The sequence below is a fragment of the Mastigoproctus giganteus genome, chromosome 7 (genome assembly GCF_048544385.1).
Source record: "Mastigoproctus giganteus isolate SK-2022 chromosome 7, ASM4854438v1, whole genome shotgun sequence".
NCBI classification, from domain to species: Eukaryota; Metazoa; Arthropoda; class Arachnida; order Uropygi; family Thelyphonidae; genus Mastigoproctus; species Mastigoproctus giganteus.
Window position 1 is genome coordinate 188,068,212 of NC_143581.1, and position 23,325 is coordinate 188,091,536.

At 38.1% G+C, this 23,325-nt stretch overlaps 1 protein-coding gene and 1 long non-coding RNA gene across 2 annotated transcripts; both read right to left on the minus strand.

Annotated features, from left to right (window-relative positions):
* LOC150083469 (uncharacterized) lies at positions 1–11,750 on the minus strand. Its single transcript, XR_016547174.1, has 3 exons — positions 11,725–11,750; positions 8,540–8,572; positions 1–138 (listed from the first exon to the last, which is right to left on the minus strand). It is a non-coding gene; the product is annotated as an uncharacterized LOC150083469 (long non-coding RNA).
* Positions 11,751–11,842: 92 nt separating this feature from the next.
* LOC150083470 (uncharacterized) lies at positions 11,843–16,208 on the minus strand. The gene is made up of 5 exons (XM_090378503.1): positions 15,842–16,208; positions 15,056–15,108; positions 14,276–14,362; positions 13,935–14,036; positions 11,843–11,890 (listed from the first exon to the last, which is right to left on the minus strand). Exons 1-5 carry the CDS (start codon positions 16,104–16,106, stop codon positions 11,843–11,845), a joined length of 555 nt encoding a protein of 184 aa, XP_090234629.1. The 5' UTR covers positions 16,107–16,208.
* Between the last annotated feature and the right edge of the window lie 7,117 nt (positions 16,209–23,325).

Consider the following 23,325-nt stretch of genomic DNA (forward strand, 5'->3'; position numbering starts at 1 on the left):
GTCTGTTAATAGGAGGACAATAAACTACTCCACTGTCTGTGAAAAATGAACTGAGAATTTAGACCGCTTCTCTTCATTCATATTTTTCGATTCACTTTTACTTTTCGATCTTTTCGAAAGGGAATTTTTGGAGCATTCCTACACAAAATAATAAAATGTGTTAACATACATTCATTCAAATTCGATAAATCATACTAATTGATTTTAAAGTTATTTCAATGAGTAATACATTTTACATCTTATTCATAATTTGCTAATTTATATTTTATTATTATGATTTTTATACGACCAATTTTCTCGTTGTCACTCGATAAATAAGAATAAAATAAATAAATTATTTGCAATATTTAAACATTTAAAATCACCGCTATTGATTCAAAAATGAGTACTAACCTGATTAACAGATCTATAACATAAATTTCCTAAGAATTGCATTTTATAATTAAAATATCGCTTCAACAAAAATGCAAAATATAAATTGAAATGATGAAAAGCAATATCCACTACAGCTTAATAGATTTTCTTCAATTCTAATAAATAACCTGAGAAAGTTAAAAATGGATCAAGTTGATATTGGTCTTTTAAATTTAATAAACAATCAAGAATGTTATTTTTTGAAATCTGTTCTGTATGTTATTTTAAACATTCCTGAATTTCTTGTGGTTCTAGAGGAAACGTTAAACATTGTCTGATAATAATGAAGTATTGGTTATTTTTGAATTTGTTGGTGCATCAGCAACTGATGTTGTAATGCACTGATTTCTGATTTACATCTTTCTTGTTTGTTTTTCTACTGATAGAAAACAAACTTCAGACAAAGGTATATTTATTAATCGATTTTAGGGGAAGGGGGAACGTTACGCATATCCAAACGATTTCCAAGAACATTCTGTAGTGTTAATTGATAGCAATTATTGAAATGTGAGGAGAAAGCAGTTTTCGTTCTCTTAGACACTTGTTCTGTACTTGTTAACAGGAGAGACTGCTTCTACAGGAATGGGATACACTTAAATAGAAAGGGTGCAAGAATATTTGCTGATGCTATCGAGGCAGTGTTAGGTGGGTCGGAAAACTGCTAGCTTGGGGGGAGACAAAGACGAATAGATTAACAGTAGCCACCGGCAGAGGTGAAAGAGATTCTTGCACTGCTTCTATTGGAATGAGCAGAAGCCTGAAAAACAAGATGCAGGATATTTCAGAGACAGCTGGGAGCCATTGCGGTACAAGTAAACACATGGGTTGTGTTAGGGTAGCTAAGAATAGGAACAGGTGCATGTATACTTGCGTGAACACCAATGCTAGGAGTTTGGTAAATATATTTGATGAATTTGAGGTATTGCTCAAAACATCATAGGCAGATATTGTTGGGATATCAGAGACGTGGTGTCACACAGATATAAGGAATGCAGAACTGGAATTTGGGGAGTACAACGTCTACAGAAAGGATAGACTGGATAGGAAGGGAGGAGGGGTTATGCTATTAGTTAAGAAATACATAAAATCCAAGGAAGTGAAGCCAGTCGACACCGCCGGATAGTGCAGTGTTCAGTCGGTTTGGTGTGACATAAACATTGGGAGATCAAAATTGAGAGTAGGAGAGTGCTATAGGCCTAATGACTCTGATGAGTATAATAAGAAACTGTACAGGGAAATAGAGCGGGCCAGTAAATCAGAGAGTCTTATAATGGGGGATTTTAATTTCCCAGATATTGACTGGAATTTGTGGATTGGTCACTCACACACTAGCAAGGCTTTTGGGGATTTATTGGATGATTGCTTTCTACATCAGCATGTTAGGGAGACAACTAGAGAGAGTAATACTCTTGATCTAATTATCACTAGTGATTCTTCATGCATTAAGAATCTGCAGATAAAGGAACCACTAGAACACAGTGTGCTGAAGTGGGATTTACTCAAAGAGGTAACTACCATCAGGGGCAAAGGGGAGAGTTTTTGCTTTCGTAAAGGCGACTACGATGGTCTGAGACAGTATTTAAATTCTATACTGTGGGACAAACTGATGATGTTACTAACAGCAAATTCAAAAGGGGAAGCATTCAAAGAGCTTATCTTGGAAGCTACTAGGCTTTACACACCAACTAAGAAATATTGCTCAAGGTTTTGGCCTAAATGGATGTCAGATGAACTAATCAGACATATGGCAGAGAACAAAAAATGCATGGGATACATATAAATTAATGGGTGACATGGAAGCCTACAGATAGATATAAGCTGGACTGTAACCAAGTCACAAAGGAGGTTAGGCAGATTAAGGAGAAATCCTTGGCAAAGAATGCAAAGAAAAACAGAAAAGAGTTCTTTACCTATGTAAACTCTAGAAGGAACGGAATGAATCAGATTGGTCCACTGGATATTGATGGTTCAACAGTTGAGAATCCTCCTCAGGTGGCTAACAAACTAAACGAGTATTTTGCATCTACATTCACACATGAGGAGTTATTCAGGAAGGGGAAAGGCAGAGGTGAAGTAAACTCTGGCAGTGAGCTAGATAATTTTATAACTGAGAGGAAAGTGGAGGAGAAATTGTTGAGGATAAACATAAAAAAAAGGAACACGGGGTGGATGGGATCTATCCAGTTATATTACAGGAGGTAGTAAAGGAAGTAAGCAAACCCTTAGCCATAATTATGAGAGCTTCCTTGGACTCAGGGGAGGTACCCATAGACTGGAAATGTGCAAATGTGACCCCAATTCACAAAGGAGGATCAAAGGCTGACACAAGTAATTATAGACCTGTTAGTTTAACTTCTGTTCCAGGGAAATTAATGGATCCACTGGTTAAAGAAGCACTGCAGGATCATCTAGACAAGACTTCAGTTATAGCTCGGACACAGCATGGTTTTGTTAAGGGAAAGCCTTGCCTGACAAATTTGATTGGATACTATGATGTAGTCACAAAAGAACTGGATGCAGGGAATAACTTTAATATTATATATTTGGATCTTAGAAAGACTTTTGATACTGTTGCACATGGAAGACTGCTGCACAAATTGGAGCAGTGTGGCATTGGAGGCAAATTGCTGCTATGAATAAAGGAATGGCTGAGGGGGAGAAGACAGAGAGTGGTAATCAATGTACACTGCTCATCGAGGACTAATGTTATAAGTGGAGTCCTTCAGGGTTCAGTGTTGGGTCCATTATTGTTTTCTGTATTTATAAATGATACTGATGATGGTATATCAAGCTCAATGTCCAAGTTTGCAGACGATACAAAGGTTGGCAGGGTTGTTAAGGACACTTCTGACGCTATGCTGCTGCAACAGGATCTGGAAAGGTTGAGCAGATGGGCTGAGAGGTGGCAAATGAAGTTTAACATTAACAAATGTAAAATACTCCACATGGGAAACAGCAACCCCAGAGCAACGTATCAACTCTGTGGTACTACGCTGACAGTGGTAGAGAATGAAAAGGACCTGGGGGTAATTGTGCAGGCAGATGTGAAGTTCTCTGAGCAGTGCAGACGGGCTGCAAGAGTAGCTCATGGTGTATTGTCAATGATATACACGAATTTTTCTAGCAGGGATAAGGAGGTGATTATTCCCTTGTATAAGGCAATAGTCAGGCCACACCTAGAGTACTGTATACAGGTCTTGAGGCCTCATTTCAAGAAGGATGTAGAGCTGCTGAAACGAGTACAGAGAAGGGCAACAAGATTAGTGAATGGAACAAAGGGTTGTTCTTACGAAGAAAGGCTTAAATTTTTCAAATTACAGTGTCTGGCGACTAGGCACCGGCGAGGTGATCTGATTGAGGTGTATAAAGCCTTGAATGGTTTGAGCATGCTCAATGCTGATGGAATTCTTCCTCTTGCTCAGAATAATCATTTGAGAGGGCATAAATTCAAATTGAAGAAAGACAGATGTAGGATAGATGTGCGGAAATTTGCCTTTAGCCAGCTGGTAGTTGGTCGGTGGAACAGACTTCTATCCCTTGTTGTGGAAGTTCATAGCTTAAATAAATTTAAGGCTCAGCTGGACAGGTATTTCGAACGAACGGAGGTGTGAAATGGAAGTGTTTTTTTTTTCTTTTAGCTGATGCTGCATAAGGTTGCTTTCTTGCATCATATGCCTCTACTAATGCTAATGCTAATATAGTGGGCACTCTATGACGATTTGTTTTCTGTGAGTGGGCACGACCAGTTATTGCATTGTGGGGAGTCTTTGTTTGTGAGTAACGTAAGTGGAACCAATGCGCAGTCTCGCTAGTATAGTTTCGTCTTTTCTATTTCCTCTCAGGTTGGACTGCCACTGTTTGGATTCTCTATTTCAAAAAGTTTATTATTTGTTTGTTTTTCTCACTTAACGTTTCCACTGTTCTTTATAGATCCGTTGTATAAAGGATTTGCATTCAACATAAGGTGTCCTGAAATTAATTAAGGTCCGATTAGAAGCACTTTTAGTAGCTAAATCTGCCTGTTCATTTCCTGGGATTCCAGCGTGTCCTTGATTCCAACAAAAAATTGAGCTGGCTACGTTTACAAATTTATATTAACAGAGCCCAGTTTTTTTTGTAGCAGAGGATGGTTGCTGGCGTGTTTACATTGTATAGAATTCACAGAACTTAACGGTCGATATATATGATGGATTAAGTATACGAGGCTTATTTTACATTTTCTAGGGCTAGTAAGACACCATATAACGCTGCGGTATAAGGACTACATTCTGAGGGGAGCTGATTGGTGATGATAGCATCTGGCTACAACTATATCAACTTTACTACCAATCTTGGATCCATCTGTATATAGTTCAACGTAATTCCTAAACTGAGTGGAGTGGGCCAGAAGTAATTGCCTAATGGTAATATTTGCAAGGTTATTCTTTCCGCATCGCTGAAAATATTTATCAATATATCATGAGTATTTGCCATGGCTGAATTTCCCTGCTAGTATCCTTCAATAGTTTATTCCCAAGCCGGTGTTTAGAGCTTGTAGCGTAATGATGGTTTGTTGAAACGTGGTTTAGTTTGATAGAGGTTTCCCATTTTGGTGTGAGGAGCCTTCCACATAACTCCATAACACCATATGGAGTTATGTTAGGCCCCCTTACCGCTTTCAATATTTATTAATATCTTTATGGTAAATACCAATCGGATTTTCCGCCTTAGAAAAAACAAATTAGAACTTAAATCCAGATTATTCGCGCAACGAAATTTCTTCGTGACACCTAATTTACAATCTAAAGCAGTAACTGCAGCATCATTTAAAGTGAGTCATCTTGCAAAAAATACAGACCATTTTCTGATGGTCAATTCATCAAAGACGCATTTTTAGAAATAACAGATTATCTTTTTGAAAATTTTAAGAACAAAAATGAAATTAAAAGTGCTCTTCAAGATCTGCAATTATCTCGAAATACTGTGATGCAACTCATCGAAAAAATGAGTAAAAGTGTGAGCGAACAATTGAGTGCTGATATTGCTAATTGTGTGTCCTTTTCTTTACAACTGGATGAATCTACAGACGTCAGTGATACAGCTCAGTTGCTCGTTTTTCTTCGTATGGTTTTCGATGATTCTGCCACTAGAGAAGAACTGCTGGGTGCGGTTTCGTTAAAAGAAAGAACTGGAGGTGTTGATATATTTAACGCATTCAAACATTTTATTGAAAAAATTAAATTATCACTATTTAAGCTCGTATCAATAACAACAGATGGAACTAAAGCAATTACAGGGTATCTTAAATCGCATTGTGCTAAAAGGATGTGAATTCCCAGATTTTTTGAGTTACCACTGTATCATCCACCAGCAAGTGTTAGCCAACAAAAGATTAAATACTAAAAGTGTTATGGACACAGCTTTCAAAATCGTGAATTCCATTAGAGGACAATCTCTTCAACGGAGACTTTTCAAAATGAAATTCGATGAAAATGAACCAGATCTGATATTACACACAGATGTGAGGTGGCTGAGTCGGAGTAAGTTTCTACAGAGAAACTTACTCCGACTCAGCCACCTACGAAACTTGAAATTTGCTGAATGAAATTTAAAAAAAAATGTTGATCAAAGGGGAGATGATTATCAGCTGCTAAAAGATACAGACTGATTGTGTGTTCTGGCTTTTTGGCAGATTTTACCAGTAAATTAAGTGATCTGAATTACAAGGAAAAAATAAAAATGTGGGTGGCATGATTAGTAATATTTCTGCTTATAGCCAAGTTGTATCAAAGGCTCTTTCAATTTCAACGCATATCATGACAAAGTGCTCATTTCTTAGAAAAGGGTTCTAAATATTTGCTTAAGCATTACATTACGTGCTTAAGCACATAATATTCCTCTAAGAAAATTCTGTTATGGACTTGTAAGAGAGCAGTTAACGATCCTTCACTTTAAATGGTAAATAATTGTGTGATAAATTCCATCAGGACCTGGAGCACAGTTCTTCACTCGTCAAAGCGCATTGTGCCATTCAGTCATGGTCAGTGGTAGACTGCATGAATATTTGGGAACGGTATTGAAATTCAGTTTGCACTTTTCTATTCGGGATTTTAGCAACTGAAAGGCTGGTTTATACGTGGGAACAACTGAAAGTGTTTCATAAGACTACCCGAAAGCATTAGCAAAATACTACAGGTTCAAAACTCTCCTTCCCTTTCAGAAACAGAATAGAAGTTGCGATCGAGTATTTGCTATTAAGGCGAGCAGGTCATCAGGTGAGCAGTCCCTCACCTGATGACCCACATTCATCAAGTGGTTTCCTGGCGGTTTCAACCCAGTCCGCTTCCATTCGCAGATTACAACACCAATCGTCGATCTATAGCTCTTCTTCAGCGCTTCATCGATCTGAACATGACAGAAATATCACGTTCAGACAGACTGCTTAAGTGTCGACCGATTATGATTCCATACTGGAAGTCTGTTAACTCCATCAGTCGCGGTTCTTTGCATTCACGATCGCACTACTGTGACCTTAAAGGCCTATAAACACATTTATAGTTGTGTGTGACACGTGGTGCTTGAGTAGAGCTTGGCTAATTATCAACTGAGGGATGTCCGGATATTAACGGTATATCATTGTATGTGAAAAGATAATGAAGTCTTCACTTGCTGTGACTATTGGCTACTTTTACAGCTGGTTTCTTCACGTTAATTCATTTAGTTTCATAGCTTCAAATGAAACCTTCGTGGCTGGTATAGCAGTTACAATCATCGCACTATAATGTGTTGTGAAGGTTCGGATCGGAATTCCATCCAGATAGAAGAAATTTTATTCACACCCTTCCAAGTTAGTCGGTTTATATTCTTATTTTACACTCAGTGATCAATGAATTATGACCACCTACCTAATACCGTTTTAGGCCAACCGTTTGTACGGATAACAGCTACTATTCGTCTAGACATTGACTCCTGTAGAGGTCTGAAGACGTCCATAGAGATCTGCAGCCATGCTGCCTGCAAGACGTTCCAGTATCGAAAGACATGACCGTTGCGTATCCATACGCTTCACTTCCCGTTCAAAAACATCCCACTGTTGTTCAGTTGGATTGAGGTCAGGAAAATTTGGAGACCAATCAAGATGATAAGGTATTCCTCGAACCACTCGCGCACAGTACGGTTCCGATGATAAGGGGCATTATCGTCTTGGAAGATCTCGCTTCTGTCAGGAAAAATATCTAACGTGGCAGGGTGCATAAGAGCTGCCGCTAGACCCCATCAGTGAAATTGGTCTATACGCGCCAGGGGCCCTAGTTCTTGCCAGAAAAACATGTCCCACATTAACCAACCACCGCCACCTGCCTAGACAGTGGGCATCAATCATGATGGGTCCGACGTTGACGGACGTGTTGTACTAACATGTCCAAGCACGTGTTGGTGTAAGAAGTCCGTCAGTGTGTTGCACCAAGTATTTGTACTCATTTGACCAGCGCGACCATTTCCAGTCTAGTGTGCAACCAACATGTTGTTGATACCACAGCATTCACCGTCGACAACGATCAGCGGTGCGGAGAGGGTGTCTCTTGAGTTGTCTGCCGCGGAACCCCGTACCTCTGAGTGTGCGACGCATCGTCATTTGAGATATTGTTCTTGCATTCACCATATTGTATTGCGATGTCAGCTGTCGCACAGTGACCTGCCGTTGAGACCGTACAACGTTGCACCCTTCGCTCACTACGAACATCTATCTTGCGTAATCGTTTACAGTTCTGTTGGCGGGTGCTGGTTTGGCTCGTTGGACATCATTCTTCGTACATCTTAACCACAGAGGGCCGCAAGCAACTGACAAACGTGCCGTTTCCGATATGGACCATCCACGCACCGTTTCCGATATGGACCATCCTCCTAAAATCACGCCGTTTTGAAACTCCGTGATATCTTTACTAGGTCCCATAACTTGCAGCAGTCATAGAAGGAATGCGACCATGGATATTTCCAAATCAATGTAAAGTAGAGAACAGAATATGCTCGTATCGAGATTTTCTCACTCCACTTTCATTTCAATATCTTGAACGTCTTACTTGAAAAACCATTTTAGGGTTAATTAATACAAAATTCATACTATAAGATAACAGAAAAATTTTCTTACCCGAGCCGTATCAATACTTTTCACAAATTCTTCCTGCAAGTAAGAAAAATATCTATCATTTTGCATTACCTTAAAATCTAACAATTTAAAGCAGATAAAAATTATATAATTTATATTTTTTGCGTCTTCGCTATTACAAAGTTTTTCTTCAAAGGGTGTTGTCAAAATAAAGGAAGGATAGGGGACAGAACAGTAAAGTTTACAGAATCCTGTGTTTTTTGGAAAGAAAAGAAAACTAAACACTACAGAAATATGCAACTTAAGACACTTCCAGGAGATCATTTGTAAAATTTCCTAAGAGGGCGAAAGAAATTCTACGATATAATCTAAATCTCCACCAATGCAATTTGAATTTACGGCTCCTATTTCTGGAATTATTTAGAAATTCCATTTTACTAATCCCGCTCAGAGCCTTATAAACTTCAATCAGTCTACTCTGAAGTCTCTGGTTGCCAAGCTCTGTAGCCCACATAACGGAGTCTTTCCTCGTTACCGTCGCCCTTTTTGCTGATCTCACCATACCAGTTTCCCGTCTTTGGACCCTTTCAAGAAACTACAAAAATTCGTTGGACATTTTGTAGTTATAAATAAACATGTAATTGCTCAAAGAAATTGGGCGCGCGCTTGTTGTCCCAAACTTTGGCTGTCATAAGTGTATCCACGAGTGGGGGAAGATTTTTTTATAATGTCTGGTAGAATGTCAGAGTTACACTTATCGGCAAAATGAACAGAACAGGTAGATGTAGAATACTTGGTATAAATCATGCAGCTTTCGATGAAGAGGGATACATGGTATCAGTACGCCGTACGATCCCCTCCAACGGATAAACAGGCCTGACAGAGGTGATCCATGTTCGATATAAGGGTATCCGCAAGATTCCGAGGCAACAAATCCCATTCTTCCACCAGCGCAGACCTCAGCTCAGCAAGCGACGGAGTTGTTGACTGTCAGCTTGCAATGCCATCCCCAATGGCGTAACACATGTTCGATAGGATTTAAGTCTACTGATCGAGCTGGCCACAGCAGCCATTGGATATCTTCAGTTTCAAGATATTCTTCCATCACTTGAAATCTATGTGCAGCGGGTGGCGTTATTGTGCATGAAAAGAAAATCTGGGTCAACCGCACCTCTAAAATGTCGTACATCGGGTTCGAGGATCTGTTCTAGGTACCGCTGCACAGTTACAGACCCCACTGTCAAAAACATCAAGAGGAGTGCGACCGACGATCATTATTTCGTCCAACACGAGAACACCGCCTCCAACTAAGTGTCCCGTTCTCTGATGTTAAAGGGATGGTACCGCATTCCTTCTTGTCTCCAGATTAAATAACGTCTAGAATCCGTTTTTGTAGGCTAAAATGGGACTCATCAGAGAACAGAACTGTAGCCCATTTATCTAGGCTTCAAGTCAATGGTTCATACCACCAGTTTCGAAGAGCCCTCCGGCGGTTTAGCGTTAATGGGATACAAACCACTGTCTCTTTGCGTAGAGTCCACTTGAACTGAGCCTTCTTAACGCCGTCCGGTTGGAAATGTTTTCACTTGTGACCGCAGCAACCTCAAGAGGGAATTGATGACAGAACATCAGGATTCCGTCTTGCTGCTAGAGCCAAATAGCGATCTGTTCTGGTTGATGTAGCGCTCTGAGGACCTTGGCCAGCTCTTCTTGTAATAGTTCCTGTCTCCGGAAACTGCTTCCATAGTGCCGAGACTACACTACGTAACACATTAAGTCAACGTGCCACCTCTGCCTGCGACTGTCAAGCTCGAGTCGTCCAACGGCCTGCCATCTCAAAGAATCATCTAAACGACAATCACTTGCCATCCTGAGTACTGGAGACATGGCTGTCCCACCGAGCAAGCCAAAAACATAAATGAAGTGATGTGATCGCAGCTCGTGATTTTATAGGCATGAATAATTTGCATAATAACGTGCGGCTCTCTAACGTGTTAGATCGACTTCTATTGGTTACTCGGAATTTGCATGCCGTGATGCCTCTTATATCAAATATTTGGCTTTGGCCACATTATTAACAATTAAATATTCATGAAAAACCTTTTTCTCTGTTAACTGTTTCGAGCAGTGCATTGTATTCCGCCCTCCATAAAATCATTCTTCAGCTCCAGAAACGAAACGGGCTGCCTTGAGCTTGCTCAAGATCTCCCGGATTTTCATTCGGCAAACAGCATAAAACGAAATTATATAAAAAAATACACCAATGCCTCACAGCCTTAGTTGTTCTTTTGCTTAAAACGCATTTCTAACATGTACCTTGTCTCACTCCCACTGAAAATATTCCCCACATATTCATTTTACTAATACCCACAGAACTTCGCGGTAGTGCAGTGATTGGTTGAGTTAGTAGATCTCAGGCAAGAGAGTAATGTGGTTTTTATTGCGGAAACTCTGGTTTTTCGTCCAGCAAACAGAAAATCGACCTCAGAATACGCGCAATATACATAGAGACAGACACAATATGGTCTCAATCGCTGATGTTCCTGAAAACCCTACTACAGCAACAACTACTCCTTGGTATGGCCTTGGTCCGCTCATATAGAAAGAAAATCGTGTTGTCTCCAATGAATATTTTTTTGATGTGCAGAGCAACTTCACCCCCCGCAATGTTTCATTTCTATCCGGATTGAGATGGAGTTTTTCCAGAAGAAAACGCTACTGTCCACCGTGCAAAAATTTTACCTTAATAGTGCGAGGAACATACCCAATATTCTGATATCTACCATGGCTGCTTAATTCTCAAGATTTGCATCCAATTCAGAATATCTCCGATATTTTGGAGAAGTACTTTGGTTCGCTGTTCTCTACCGACTACAATACAGCAGCTGACAAATATCGTGATGGAAGAATGGTTAAATCTGGAGCTGTACTCCCTTAGATACGTACTGGAATTCATATCATGACGTTTAATGGTTGTAATTCGGCAAAAGGTGAATGAGTCGATATTATGAAAATTTTATTTATAATTTAAAATGCTGCATTGAATTAAATTTATAATTATTTGACCAATGTGTGGGGTCTTTTCAGATTTATTAAACGAGATAATGTTCGTCGTAATATTCTTTTGTTTTGAAAATTTTAATTCAAGAAAAGCAAAATGTAATATAAAATAATCGATCTTAATTAAAAGACAATTAATTAATTAGACACATCTAATGAACACTTACATTGCCCGTTGCCCTCATGCAATCTTTGATCTAAAACGGAAAGAAATAGGAAACGTATTGATTTTTGAGTCGATATTATGAAAATTTTATTTGTAATTTAGAAAAATGTTGCATTATGTTACTTTACTTCAAAGGAAATACTTGCCTTTTGGGTATAGATTTTTCCCTGTAAAAGAGAGAATAAAGGAAAATTAAAAAATAAATTAACTCACCAGTTAACATAAAAGCAATAATTATATAAACTCTTAATCAAGTGTCCCTATCTACTGTGGATGCTTCTGAAATTTGAATTTCGCCTTCTTTAAATTTGATATCTGCATTCTTCGAAGAATATAAATAGAATTTAAAAAGAAATTGTAGAAACAACGATTGGAGAAGCCTAAATGATGCACAAATCCATTTAAATTAATACATGTTGCTGAAATTTGGACGATTATTTTATAGTAAAGAGATAAAACAGTTTGATATTTTAATATACAATAATAATCATTTGGTTATTATAATAAATGTCTGTAGGTGGTATCATTGAATGGGGTTATGGTCTGCTGGTATGGGCTTAGTGGAATCTTGGTGGGAATGCTTCATGAGAAAACAGACTTTGCTTGAGTCTTCGCAAGTAGCAGCGTGTTTATAATCACCATCCTTCCAGCACTGGTTGGAAAAGGCCCAGTTCAAATCCTGTCAATGGGGCGTGAAATTTTTTGGGCTTTGTACACTCTGAGGCTGAGTTAGTGGGCCTCGTGTGAAGATAGCAGGGTTCTTTCCCCTCCCTCTGAAAGTGATTTTCCTCCAGCAAAGAAGGTACTTATTATAGGACACGCACAATTTACAACCATAATGGCGGCTCAATGGCCCTCGTGGATAACACCGTTGGTAAGACCGCCGTCATTCCCATACCGCCTGGAAAAATTTCAAAGAATATACACCGAGAAATGTGGCCTTAGTTGATGCTCCTAAAAACCTACTACAACAGCTACTTGAGATAATTTTCGGATGACCCTAATATGACTCTTTTTTTTCTCTATTCTTTGAAAGGGAAGTAACGCTATCGAATTTGCCACTTTTGTCCTCAGATTGTGTAAAGGACTCTTCGTACGCCTGACTTTGGTGTCTGCAGATCAACATTTGTTCATGCCAAATGAGAATTTTTACAAATTAATGTTGTGGGAGGATTATTAATTTAGATTTCTTGTGCAACAGTGGATGAAAAATACAACAGTTACTCGTGCAGAGTTTCTACTTGTATAACTTTGATTGACTTATTCTGAAATGAGTATTGTTTGTGAGCTTGCAAGGATCATTGAGCTTGTTCATTCTAATTTTGTTATTAGGAATAATGAATTTTATTGTATGGAGCGGAAACCTGGACGTTGAGGCGAGGGTAAAACAAAATTGCTCTCCACAGAAATGGATTTTTGAAGACGGTCAGCAAGAACTTCTAGAAGAGACAGAAAATCAATGAAGACATAAGAAACGGGATGAAGACATAAGAGAGAAAATGGATGTGGAAAAGCATATTACTGATATTATCAAAGAAATGCGTTTAACATGGTATGGACATGTAAAACGGATGCACGAAACCAGATATCCAAAGGCTATCCTGGGATGGATCTCTCCGGGAAGGAGGAGAGGAAAACATGGATGGGTGGAGTACGGGAGTGCATGATAGCCCGAGGTGTAACTGACCGAGACACCTTGAACCGCACTTTATGGCCGGAAAAAAATCCTACCAAATAATAACTTGTAGGATGAAGGAAACCCTTTGTAAATGGAAACAATTCTCTTGAAGAAGGAGACGAAGAAGGAATAATAAAATCGTTAATCCATGAGGATTAGCTATTCTCTTTATTCCCTTTATGCATAGTTGCAATTTAATTTTCCAACTCTGCTAGTTGACATTAAAAATTAATAAAGTATTTCGGATTGATTTGTACATTCTTTTTTCGGATGTATTCAGAATAGCAAAACGCTTTGTATGATAAAAATATCAGTTTTAGCTCTAAGTTAAAATACCCCAATAAGGACTCAAAGGGTAACAAACTTTTAATACATTTTTAATAAATACCGGAACATTTTGTTTCTCTATTATGATTTAGTTAGAGATAAAGAGTTGCATTTATATGATATTTGAACATCAGTTTCATAATTTGAAACATAACTATGAAGAATCATTCAATGTTTTGATGTTTATAGTTTTCAAAAGAAATTACCTCATCGAGGATCTTGGCTTTTAAGTTGTTGGAATCTTTCGCCATTTCCACAACATATTGATGGCAGTCTGATTTAACTTTTATTTTCTCTTTCGATGGTATCTTTTGCAAAACAAAACATTTTAAATATAATCCAAGGTCATCGTATTTGAAAGATAAACTAAATCATAAAACGAAAAATCTTATATCACTATTACAATGAGTAAAGTTCCTTTACAAAATTACTTTTAGTTTTCAACACCAATGAAGAAAACCACTTTTAAAAATCTTTTAAAGAAATTTGTAGAGACAGAGCTAAATTATTGTACCATATTCTAAATGAAATGAAGTCATGAACTTACGAAATCTTTCACATCCTCAGTAAGTTCTTCTGAAGATTTTTTAATCTCCTCATCCGTCTCTATACAATTTTCAATAGCCTCAAGCATCTAACATAATACAAAAATAAAAGAATTACACTTTTGGAGAATAATTCTATGAAATTAGTACAATATTCTTATTCTTCACAATTGTATACAGTCGTATGTTCAGTCTAAGATTATAAACCGTTAGTTGGTTAACCGGATATCATCAGTGATTTTTACAAAAAGATAGAACTGAGAATAACAAGGAATTTAGTCACATTATTAAAATTAAAATAGAATACTTAGATGATTTACCAATACGTACAAGAGAAAAAAAACTAAAACAAATTAAACAGAAAAAGGCCCAGTTCAAATCCCTTCAATGGATCGTGGAAAGTAGTGGATTTTCCACTCTGGGGTTGAGTTAGTCGGCCTCATGCGAAGATAGCAAGGTTCTCCCCAAGAAACTAGTGTTCTTCGTCCAGCAAAGAAGGTGTTTATCATAGAACCCACAAAATTTGTAACCATAATCCCGATGGCCCTCATGGGTAGCACAGTTGTCAGAATTGTCCCCCTCCCACACGAAGTGGAAAAGACCTGAGTTCGAGTCATGTCTATGATGTGAGGAATTTTTATGAGCCTGGAAGAGAGAAAACACTTGAACTCTTAATGAACGAGTCTAAGTGCAGCAGATTCTATATATTTCAGTTTAACTCAACTTCAAAAAGATGTTTAATTAACAATTAACTAATAACAAAAACTAATAATAATGCTTACTTTGGGATCTCTTGAGTTATAGCACTCCTTCAACCGTTGAAATTGTTCATTACCTACGAGTGTAGATAATATAGAAATTATTAAAAATACTGAACTTGAAAGAATCCTCTTAAATGGTTCTACATGCGCAATTGATCAAACATGAAACCATATGTTTCTAATTTCATGGTTATTTTAAACAGCATTAATTATCGATGCTTCACTTAAAACATAATCTAATAGAAACTCAGATATCATAGATTTTATTAAATAGGAAGGTATTCATTAATAAAACAATCATTCATCGATAAATTCATTCATTAATAAAACAATGAAACGTTGAAATAGGAAGATCGTCAGTCCAGACATAGAGTATAGTACAAGTAGTACAATAATTATAATCTTTTTGGGCTCGATGATAAATCATGCTACATGTTATATTATAAGATGATATTTAAATGAATATTACCTAAAAAGAGATAGACATGGTACTCTCATTTATACTAAATAAACAAAGAAAGTATGGGGATATCCGATGTTTCTGATTGGGACTCGTATTGGCTTCTTTGTGTATTTTTAAATGACGAAATTTAACAGAATTACTTTATTAATGTTTAAAAATGGCTAGCACCGGAAGGATTACTTCTGTTTAAGGAATACTAAATAGTATCGTATTTGTAAATCGAGCGTTTCCGAGATGTAGCAAAAATGAAAGAGCACTGAGGAAAAGCAGTACTGAAAGAGATTTTAACAAAAAGTCCTAATTAAATTACGTATAAAAGTTAGCAAATAATAAACTGAACTCACCAATGCATACCTTCACGAAGTGCAAAACTCTCTCACGCAGTTCATTATCACCTTCAACAAGTGGCATGCCATTACAAGTTGCAGAAACTAACACGATCAAGATTGAAGTTAGTATTTTCATATTGAAGTTGTGTATCTCTCTCTCTATTGCATGGAAGCTTAAAATGAATCGTGAAGCAGGAAAATGAATCGTTAAACAGGAAAATGAGTCGTTAAGCGGAATCGTCAATGCGTGTCTCTCAGCGATGAAGCAGGAGGTCACCATAAGTTCAAGGACAGAAGGAGGAATTTCTTGGATCTTTTATTCCGTGTATCAGATAATATAATTGTACAAAGCACACTTATTTGACATTAAATTTAATAATCTGTAGAAAACCAGGACAACTCGAAAACCTTGGATGGCGTGCGGCCAAAGAGTCTATAAAAAAAAAGGAAACGGGAAAGAGGAAATCCCAATGTTTTCGAAAGGAATACACATATCCTGTCTACATTTTCAACGAACTAACTTGCATCCTTTTTCCAAGAAATTGGTTTTGTAACGTCGGAGGTTACACGTGACAAGTTTAATTCGCTCCACTGGCAGTAAATGCAAAGGATGTACAGGAAATGCTATGAAAAAATCCCTAAAGATCATCATCGCTTGAAACGCTAAGAGTTAGTACGTTAAACAATTTATGGAGCTCACAAGTCGTATGAACCGTAGCACTACAACCAACGTAATTGATGTGCCAAGGAAACACAAGCAACCTACAAGGACAGCACATGAGATAAAGTTTTTTTTTTTCGCTGTCCCCATTTTATTCTCACTGTAGCTAGCGAGATTATGTTGGCTACATTGAGATGAGCGCTGTATCTTCTTTTTCCATTCTTCTCCATGTTCTTAATGTTCAGGGGGTTTTCTTGATTCCCTATATTCGCCTCGAGGCTCATGGGGAGTCAGTACGTGTAAATTCGAACTGCGTCACCGTGGACGGTACGGTCATAGCTGTGGCCTGCCTCCTCGTGGCATGGACGAGCATTAGACAGGTTTTACAGGTGGACATGTAAATATGCAGAACTGGCTCATTCTGTTGTCACTTCCTCTATTTTTATTGGCTAATTGAAATGGCCTCATTTGGATGTTATCGTGCATGATTGAATTCCGTTGCCAACGCGGGCCTTTCAGTTCTTCCCGAAGTCCCAATATCGAGCTCTTTATTCAAAGGAGTTCTTTTTACAGATTTTGTGCTTCTTAAGGAAAGACAGTATTTTATCAATACTGCATGATATGCACGAATTATAAAATTTTCATTTTTAAATGATCCAGTTTGGAAGAAACCTTTTCAGATCTTCATCAGGAAGAACTGTCCCTTGCACCTGTCCACAGGAACACAAAGTCTTTTTACGTAATATCGCGTGCTGTACAAAGGAAAGGATGTCTTATGTGAATCGTTGAAGGGAATTTTGTTATTGAAGCCTTGTGGTAAATCAGTCGACTGTCCAGAATTCTATTCCTATATGCAGCACGCGATGAAATTAGTCGCTGTTTAAACTTCGACCGACACAATGATGTAAGAAAATAGTGGCGATATATTTCATTGCATAATGGGAGCACTGGAAGCCAACAATTCCATACAATCTCCTTCGTAAACGTATATTATCTTAGGTAGGGCGGCTCCGGAACCTTAGTTCAGTTCCGCTCTGGTACACCGTGATGATAAGAACTCTGCAAAACGCCCAGAAATATGTATGATGTTGTGATTGTGCAGTGTGTGTGTGTGTGTGTGTGTGTGTGTGTGTGTGTGTGTGTGTGTGTGTGTGTGTGTGTGTGTGTGTGTGTGTGTGTGTGTGTGTGCTGTTGTTTTTGGTGTGTTTTTTAGTTGTTTCTGGCCACTTTTCCACCTGGAAAGCTTGCCAGTCTGCACCACGAGGAGATGGGCCACAACTAAGCGTGAATCATTGTAGATTCAACTGTCCCATACTGAATGCCCTAAGAGACTTGGGCTCATTCAAAGAAATAAATAAAATAACAATAGATTAATTTAAATTAAATTAAAAAAAACCCTGTTCCCTGGTGGAGTGCAAGACCAGTGGATTCCAACGATTTATTTATTTTTAACATATAATATACACAACAGGCATTCGCCCAGTTAAAGTGTATAACAGAGCAAAGGTTCTACAAAACATAAAAATAAATGGTAGACTAATATGCTTTGTACAATTAAAGTTAATTCAAACGGGAAAAGTACAATTCAAAAATAAAAAAGATATTCATGACGTCAAGTCCAGCGCTATGTAAACTCGCAGAAAGCAGTTTGCTGCAGGAGACATCATCACACACACACACACGAATGATAAACACATCTTTAGCCCAGAACTCATCCGTCAATCAGTCAACCTACTCCAAATAGTTCTGTGAAATTGTTTCTTGTTCACAGCCATATCCAAGTCAAACTTGTTCATGAGTGCCAATGTTCTTTTGAAGAAGGAGTTCCTGGATATCTCTAATCTGGAGTTACCGATGTTGAATGTAGTCTTCTGTCTAGTAGCCACCACTTGAGAGTGAAGGTCAATATGGCACAGAAGATCCGGCAGGTAGGTTGAACCAGAGAAAATGTGGTACAACAGTTTTAAATCAAGAACAGTTCGCCGAGTTTCCAGCGATTGAAGCTTGAAGTAGGAACAGAGATTCCGGTAGAAGATTCTGTGGTAAAACATAGGGTTATGTCTGGAAAGATAGTGGATAAATTTCATCTGGAGCGATTCTATTTGCTGTATCAAGTATGCATAGTGTGGGTTCCATATAGGAGAAGCAAACTCCACTATAGGGAGTGTAGTTGTCTTAAATAGGAGCACAGAGAACTGCGGATCTTGAAATGTGTACGTCTTTCGTTTAATGAAACCAATTTGTTTTTTGCTTCGTTTAATATATTCCTAACATGTTTATCAAACCCACATGTAGCGGTAAAAGTAACTCCCAGATCTTTAGCTTCGTCAACTCTGGAAATCAGCATCTCCTTGATGTAATATTCATTAACTAAAGTCTTAGTTTTCCTCGTAGCTGAAAAGGAAATAGAGCTGCATTTCCTAGTATTAACCTCCAAACCATTCAAAGCAACCCAATCAGAAAAAGAGTTGAGAGCAGCCTGAAGGTTAACTGCATCATCTTGACTGCTGATACGTGAATATAGTTTCACATCATCGGCAAACATTAGTGTCTTGATACCACCTCTCTCAACAAATTTCGGTAGATCGTTGATAAAGTTGGTGAATAAAAGAGGCCCAAGAGATGATCCCTGTGGTACTCCTCTCGATGGAAAAAATTCCCTTGAGACTTCCTGTCCGATGATCACCCTATGTTTTCGATATGAAATATAGCTCATCAACCAGGATAATAAAGGGTCAAGTATTCCATAGTGGATTAGTTTTTGAGCAAGTTGATTATGCGGGACACTGTCGAAAGCCTTAGTAAGGTCTGTGTAGATCACATCAACCTGTCCCCCGCGATCGACGGTGTCTAGAACCTGTTGCCAGATAGTGAGAAGATTATTGGTAGTTGATCGGCCCCTGGTGAAGTCATGTTGGCAGTCGCAGATAAAGTGATGAAAATATTTCATTAATCGGTGGTGAATAAGTGTCCAGAATTTTTGCCAGCGAGTTCATAAGGCAGATGGGACGGTAATTCACTAGTAAGTGGTTTGCACTTCTCTTTTGGCGCATTATAGCCTTATATGCTAATGCGCCATAAAACTCTAAAACAAAAAAACAAACAAAGCACTCCTCTTTGGGATAGGAATAACATTAACAGTTTTGAAGTGAGTGGGATAGATACCAGACTTAACGGAAATATTGAATATATGCAATATTATATATTTAAGTTGTGGAAAGCATTTCTTCCACAAGATAAGTGGAATCTTATCTGGGCCTGCAGAAAAATCTTTTGTTAGTTTCCGAAGCGCTTGATGTATCCACCGAGAGATTATTCAGTGTATCATCCTTAATGACATGAAATTGATAAGCTGAAGCAGCAGTAGCTGCTGTTTTCTCTGAAAAGGAGGAGAAAAAGGTCGCAAAAAGATCTGCTTTAGTTTTGTCACAGGTTATAGGCTTGCCATCGGAATCAATGATCCTGGTTCCTGTTGAGCAGTTATTAGAATTCTTTAGCATGTTGTAGAATGGCCTCAGGTCTCCATTTACTGTGAAACTGTGTTGAATTGATTTAATATAACGAGCGTACTGATTTCTGATCATCCTTTTAACGTTACTTCCGTGTTCCTTGAACAGTACCATATATGCTTCATCATGTGACGTCCTAAAGTATTTTCTGCACTGTTCTTTGGCTCGTATAATCGCAATTATGTCTGTCGTGATCCAATGAGGGAATCTATTCCTGTAATTTTTACTAAGAGGTACGAAATCTTGAATGATAGAGGAGATTGTACTAATAAGATGATCGGTGACTGCGTCAAGATCGTTAATCCGTGGGAAGGAGAACCAATCAATGCAATCGAGCTCACGCCCTAATAGTTGCCAGTCTGCTCTCTTAAAGTTCAGCTTGGCTGGGACAGGAGTAGTGCTTCTACTCTTCTGTGACATGTTTATTTGACAGCTTAAAGCCTTGTGATCAGACAGCAGAAATGAAACTGCTTCTAAAATAAGGATCTGCTTGGATGCAAAAATGAGATCCAGCATCGCCTTGCCTCTAGTACAAGTATTGTTATACTGCTTGAGAATTCTTACCACCCAGGGAGCAGCAAGGCTCCATCTCTAGCACAAGTCTAAAGACAACAAAAAAAAATCCAGTTTTCTTTCGTATATAAATAAACATACGTATGTATAAAGGAAAACTATGAGAATAAGGAAAATTAAATAATTAACAACCAAAGCACGTGGGCAATGGCTGCCGAGTACGGATGGGTAATTGGCAGAACTAACACGATATAGGTCAATGCAACGTATGTAATTTTAATGGGTTATCACACAAACGTCGTGCGATTTAATAAATAGAACTAGCTTTTATAAAGAAACTATACAGTATATAGAAATTAAGAAACGAGATTAAACAAGCATTTTTATTAAGCGGTTAAGACTGCGCCAACTTACCAACTCACAGATGGAGCTATTTATTTGTGCTTCTAACTTAAAATCTTAATATTGTCTTTACAAGGTAATTCTTACTGGCTTGTAAAACTTACAAAGCTTTTGCCACTACTCGCCACTGTTCACAATTTTTGCATCTGGTGATGTAAGGCGAAAAGTCGCTGTTTCAGACGCCCACGATCAAATAGACCAGTAGAAGTGTCCAACAAAGATTGGGTGGTGCAATTTCATTGATCTGTAGTATTCGGTCAGAATACTACAGAATACAGCGACTGAAAAACAAATTATCACTTCTTAAATTTCCTCTGAAACCTGGGTCAAGAGGATTCCTAAGATATTCTTCTTAGCAATGCTCGATATCAGTTTCATGTGAATAGAACAACCAAAGAATGGAGGAGGGATGGTAATTTAATAAACGTGCATTGCTATTGTCGAAGTGCCTGTTTACTAAATTTTTAAGCCATCTTTCTAATTGAATGCTGAAAAATTAACACCATTATTTTCTGGGACTTTATTCTTATTATTCATTGAAATGTTAGTTTCTTCAACATTTCAATGTGTCCTTAATTTGCTCCAAATTATTAACTTTCCTACCAGAACTGAGGCGAATACTTTATTGTTATTTTTATTTATTTATTCCCAGATTAGGATCTGGAAACTGTACAATGTGAGGTAACTAATGATGTGTGACAGATATTCTGACCGAGGTCATCCGCTGGTGGACCGAGAAGCAACCGTATGTACCCTGGAGTCTTGACAAGAGAAGAGATGCCCTCGTAGATAGCACAGTTTATATACTCTCTATCCTCCCGACACCGGCTAAAAAGAACTGAGTTCGAATAGCGTAATGACGTGAGGAATATTTATGGGTCTGTTTCACAATATGGTTGAGGAAGAACGAGACAATTTACTGGAGATGATGTAGAAAGGTTTTTTTTTTGGACGATGCTTTATAAGCTTGCTTACTTGCATCACTTGCCATTACTAATATTAATACTAAGACTGTTTTCACGGTGTGCATTCTGAAATACCAGGAACAAAGTTCAGGACGGAAGACATCGGTCTTCCGTCCTGAACGTCCCTTCCGTCATGAAATCGACTAACTGCAGCCTCAGTTGAAGAGACCGTTAAGTATTTTCAACCTTGCTAAATGGCAGTGTTGTTACTTGTCTTTGCCCACCTCCTGTACTAGTTTGTAGTGCTACGAATATACCGTACTACAAGAGGTGGGCAAAATAATTGAAATACCTGTGATTAGAATTACAGGTATGCATTAATATGGTGTTAGGCAACCCCTTTCTTTTAAAGCAGCTTGTATTCTATGTGGAATAGATTCAAATAAATCTTCAACTGATTTGAGAAGAATATTGGACCATTCTTAATGGAGGAACGGTTCAAGCTCCTTGGAATGATAAAAAACAAGGGCATTTACATCTTACTCACTCCTCTCCAAATATGCCCTCAGTGACTCAATAACGTTGAAGTCTAGTAATTGTGCAGGACGAAGGAGATGCTCAGCCTCAACAGTGGTTTCGACATCAATACCTTAGTATTATATAGGTTCTATCATCACCCTGGACGGGTGAATTGCTGCTACTGATTACTTTGATATTTTAAGTGACTAGGTTCATCCCATGGTGCAAATATTGTATGATTCATGCTCCTCAAACCAAACATTTGACTGTGTGTATATCGAAGAATTATCATATTGAAACAAGGCATCTTTTGTGAGAAGCAATATTTGCACCATGGGATGAATCTAGTCATTTAGAATATCAAAGTAATCGGTGGCAACAATTCGCCGTTCAGGGTGATGATAGAACCTATATAATACTAAGGTATTGCTGTCGAAACCACTGTTGATCCTCCTCCTCGTTGCCGGTTCGCACAAGACAGTCAAAATGAAGTGTTTCCGTTGGTATTCACCGAAGTAAACTCTCCCTGATGTTGTAAAACGTGTGAATGATGATTCGTCTGAAAACATGTCGTTTCCAATCATAATGTGCCCAGTTTTTGTACTCTACATCATTGCATCCTCTTTCTAGATTGCCATCAGTAAGGAGTAGCTTGGAAATAGCGGTTCGGCCATAAATTTCAGCTTTATGAAGTCCTTGCAGAACAGTACTGCTAGAAGCTGGATTACTGAGGCTGACAATAAGTTCTACACTTAATTTTTTTGAGGCGGTAGTTTTATTTTTTTCAGGCTACAAGCCTTTTCAATTTCCATTGATCTCTTTCAGTCAGCTTCAATTTTCTGCCACAGTTCCGCCTATCAGATTTTGTTTTTCCATATTTGGCAAATGCAGATAAGACTTTTGATACAATTTCTCTGGATATATTAAAAATCAGCAGTTTTAGTCACCAACGCTCCTGCTAAACCACCAACAATTTGACCTCTTTGGAAC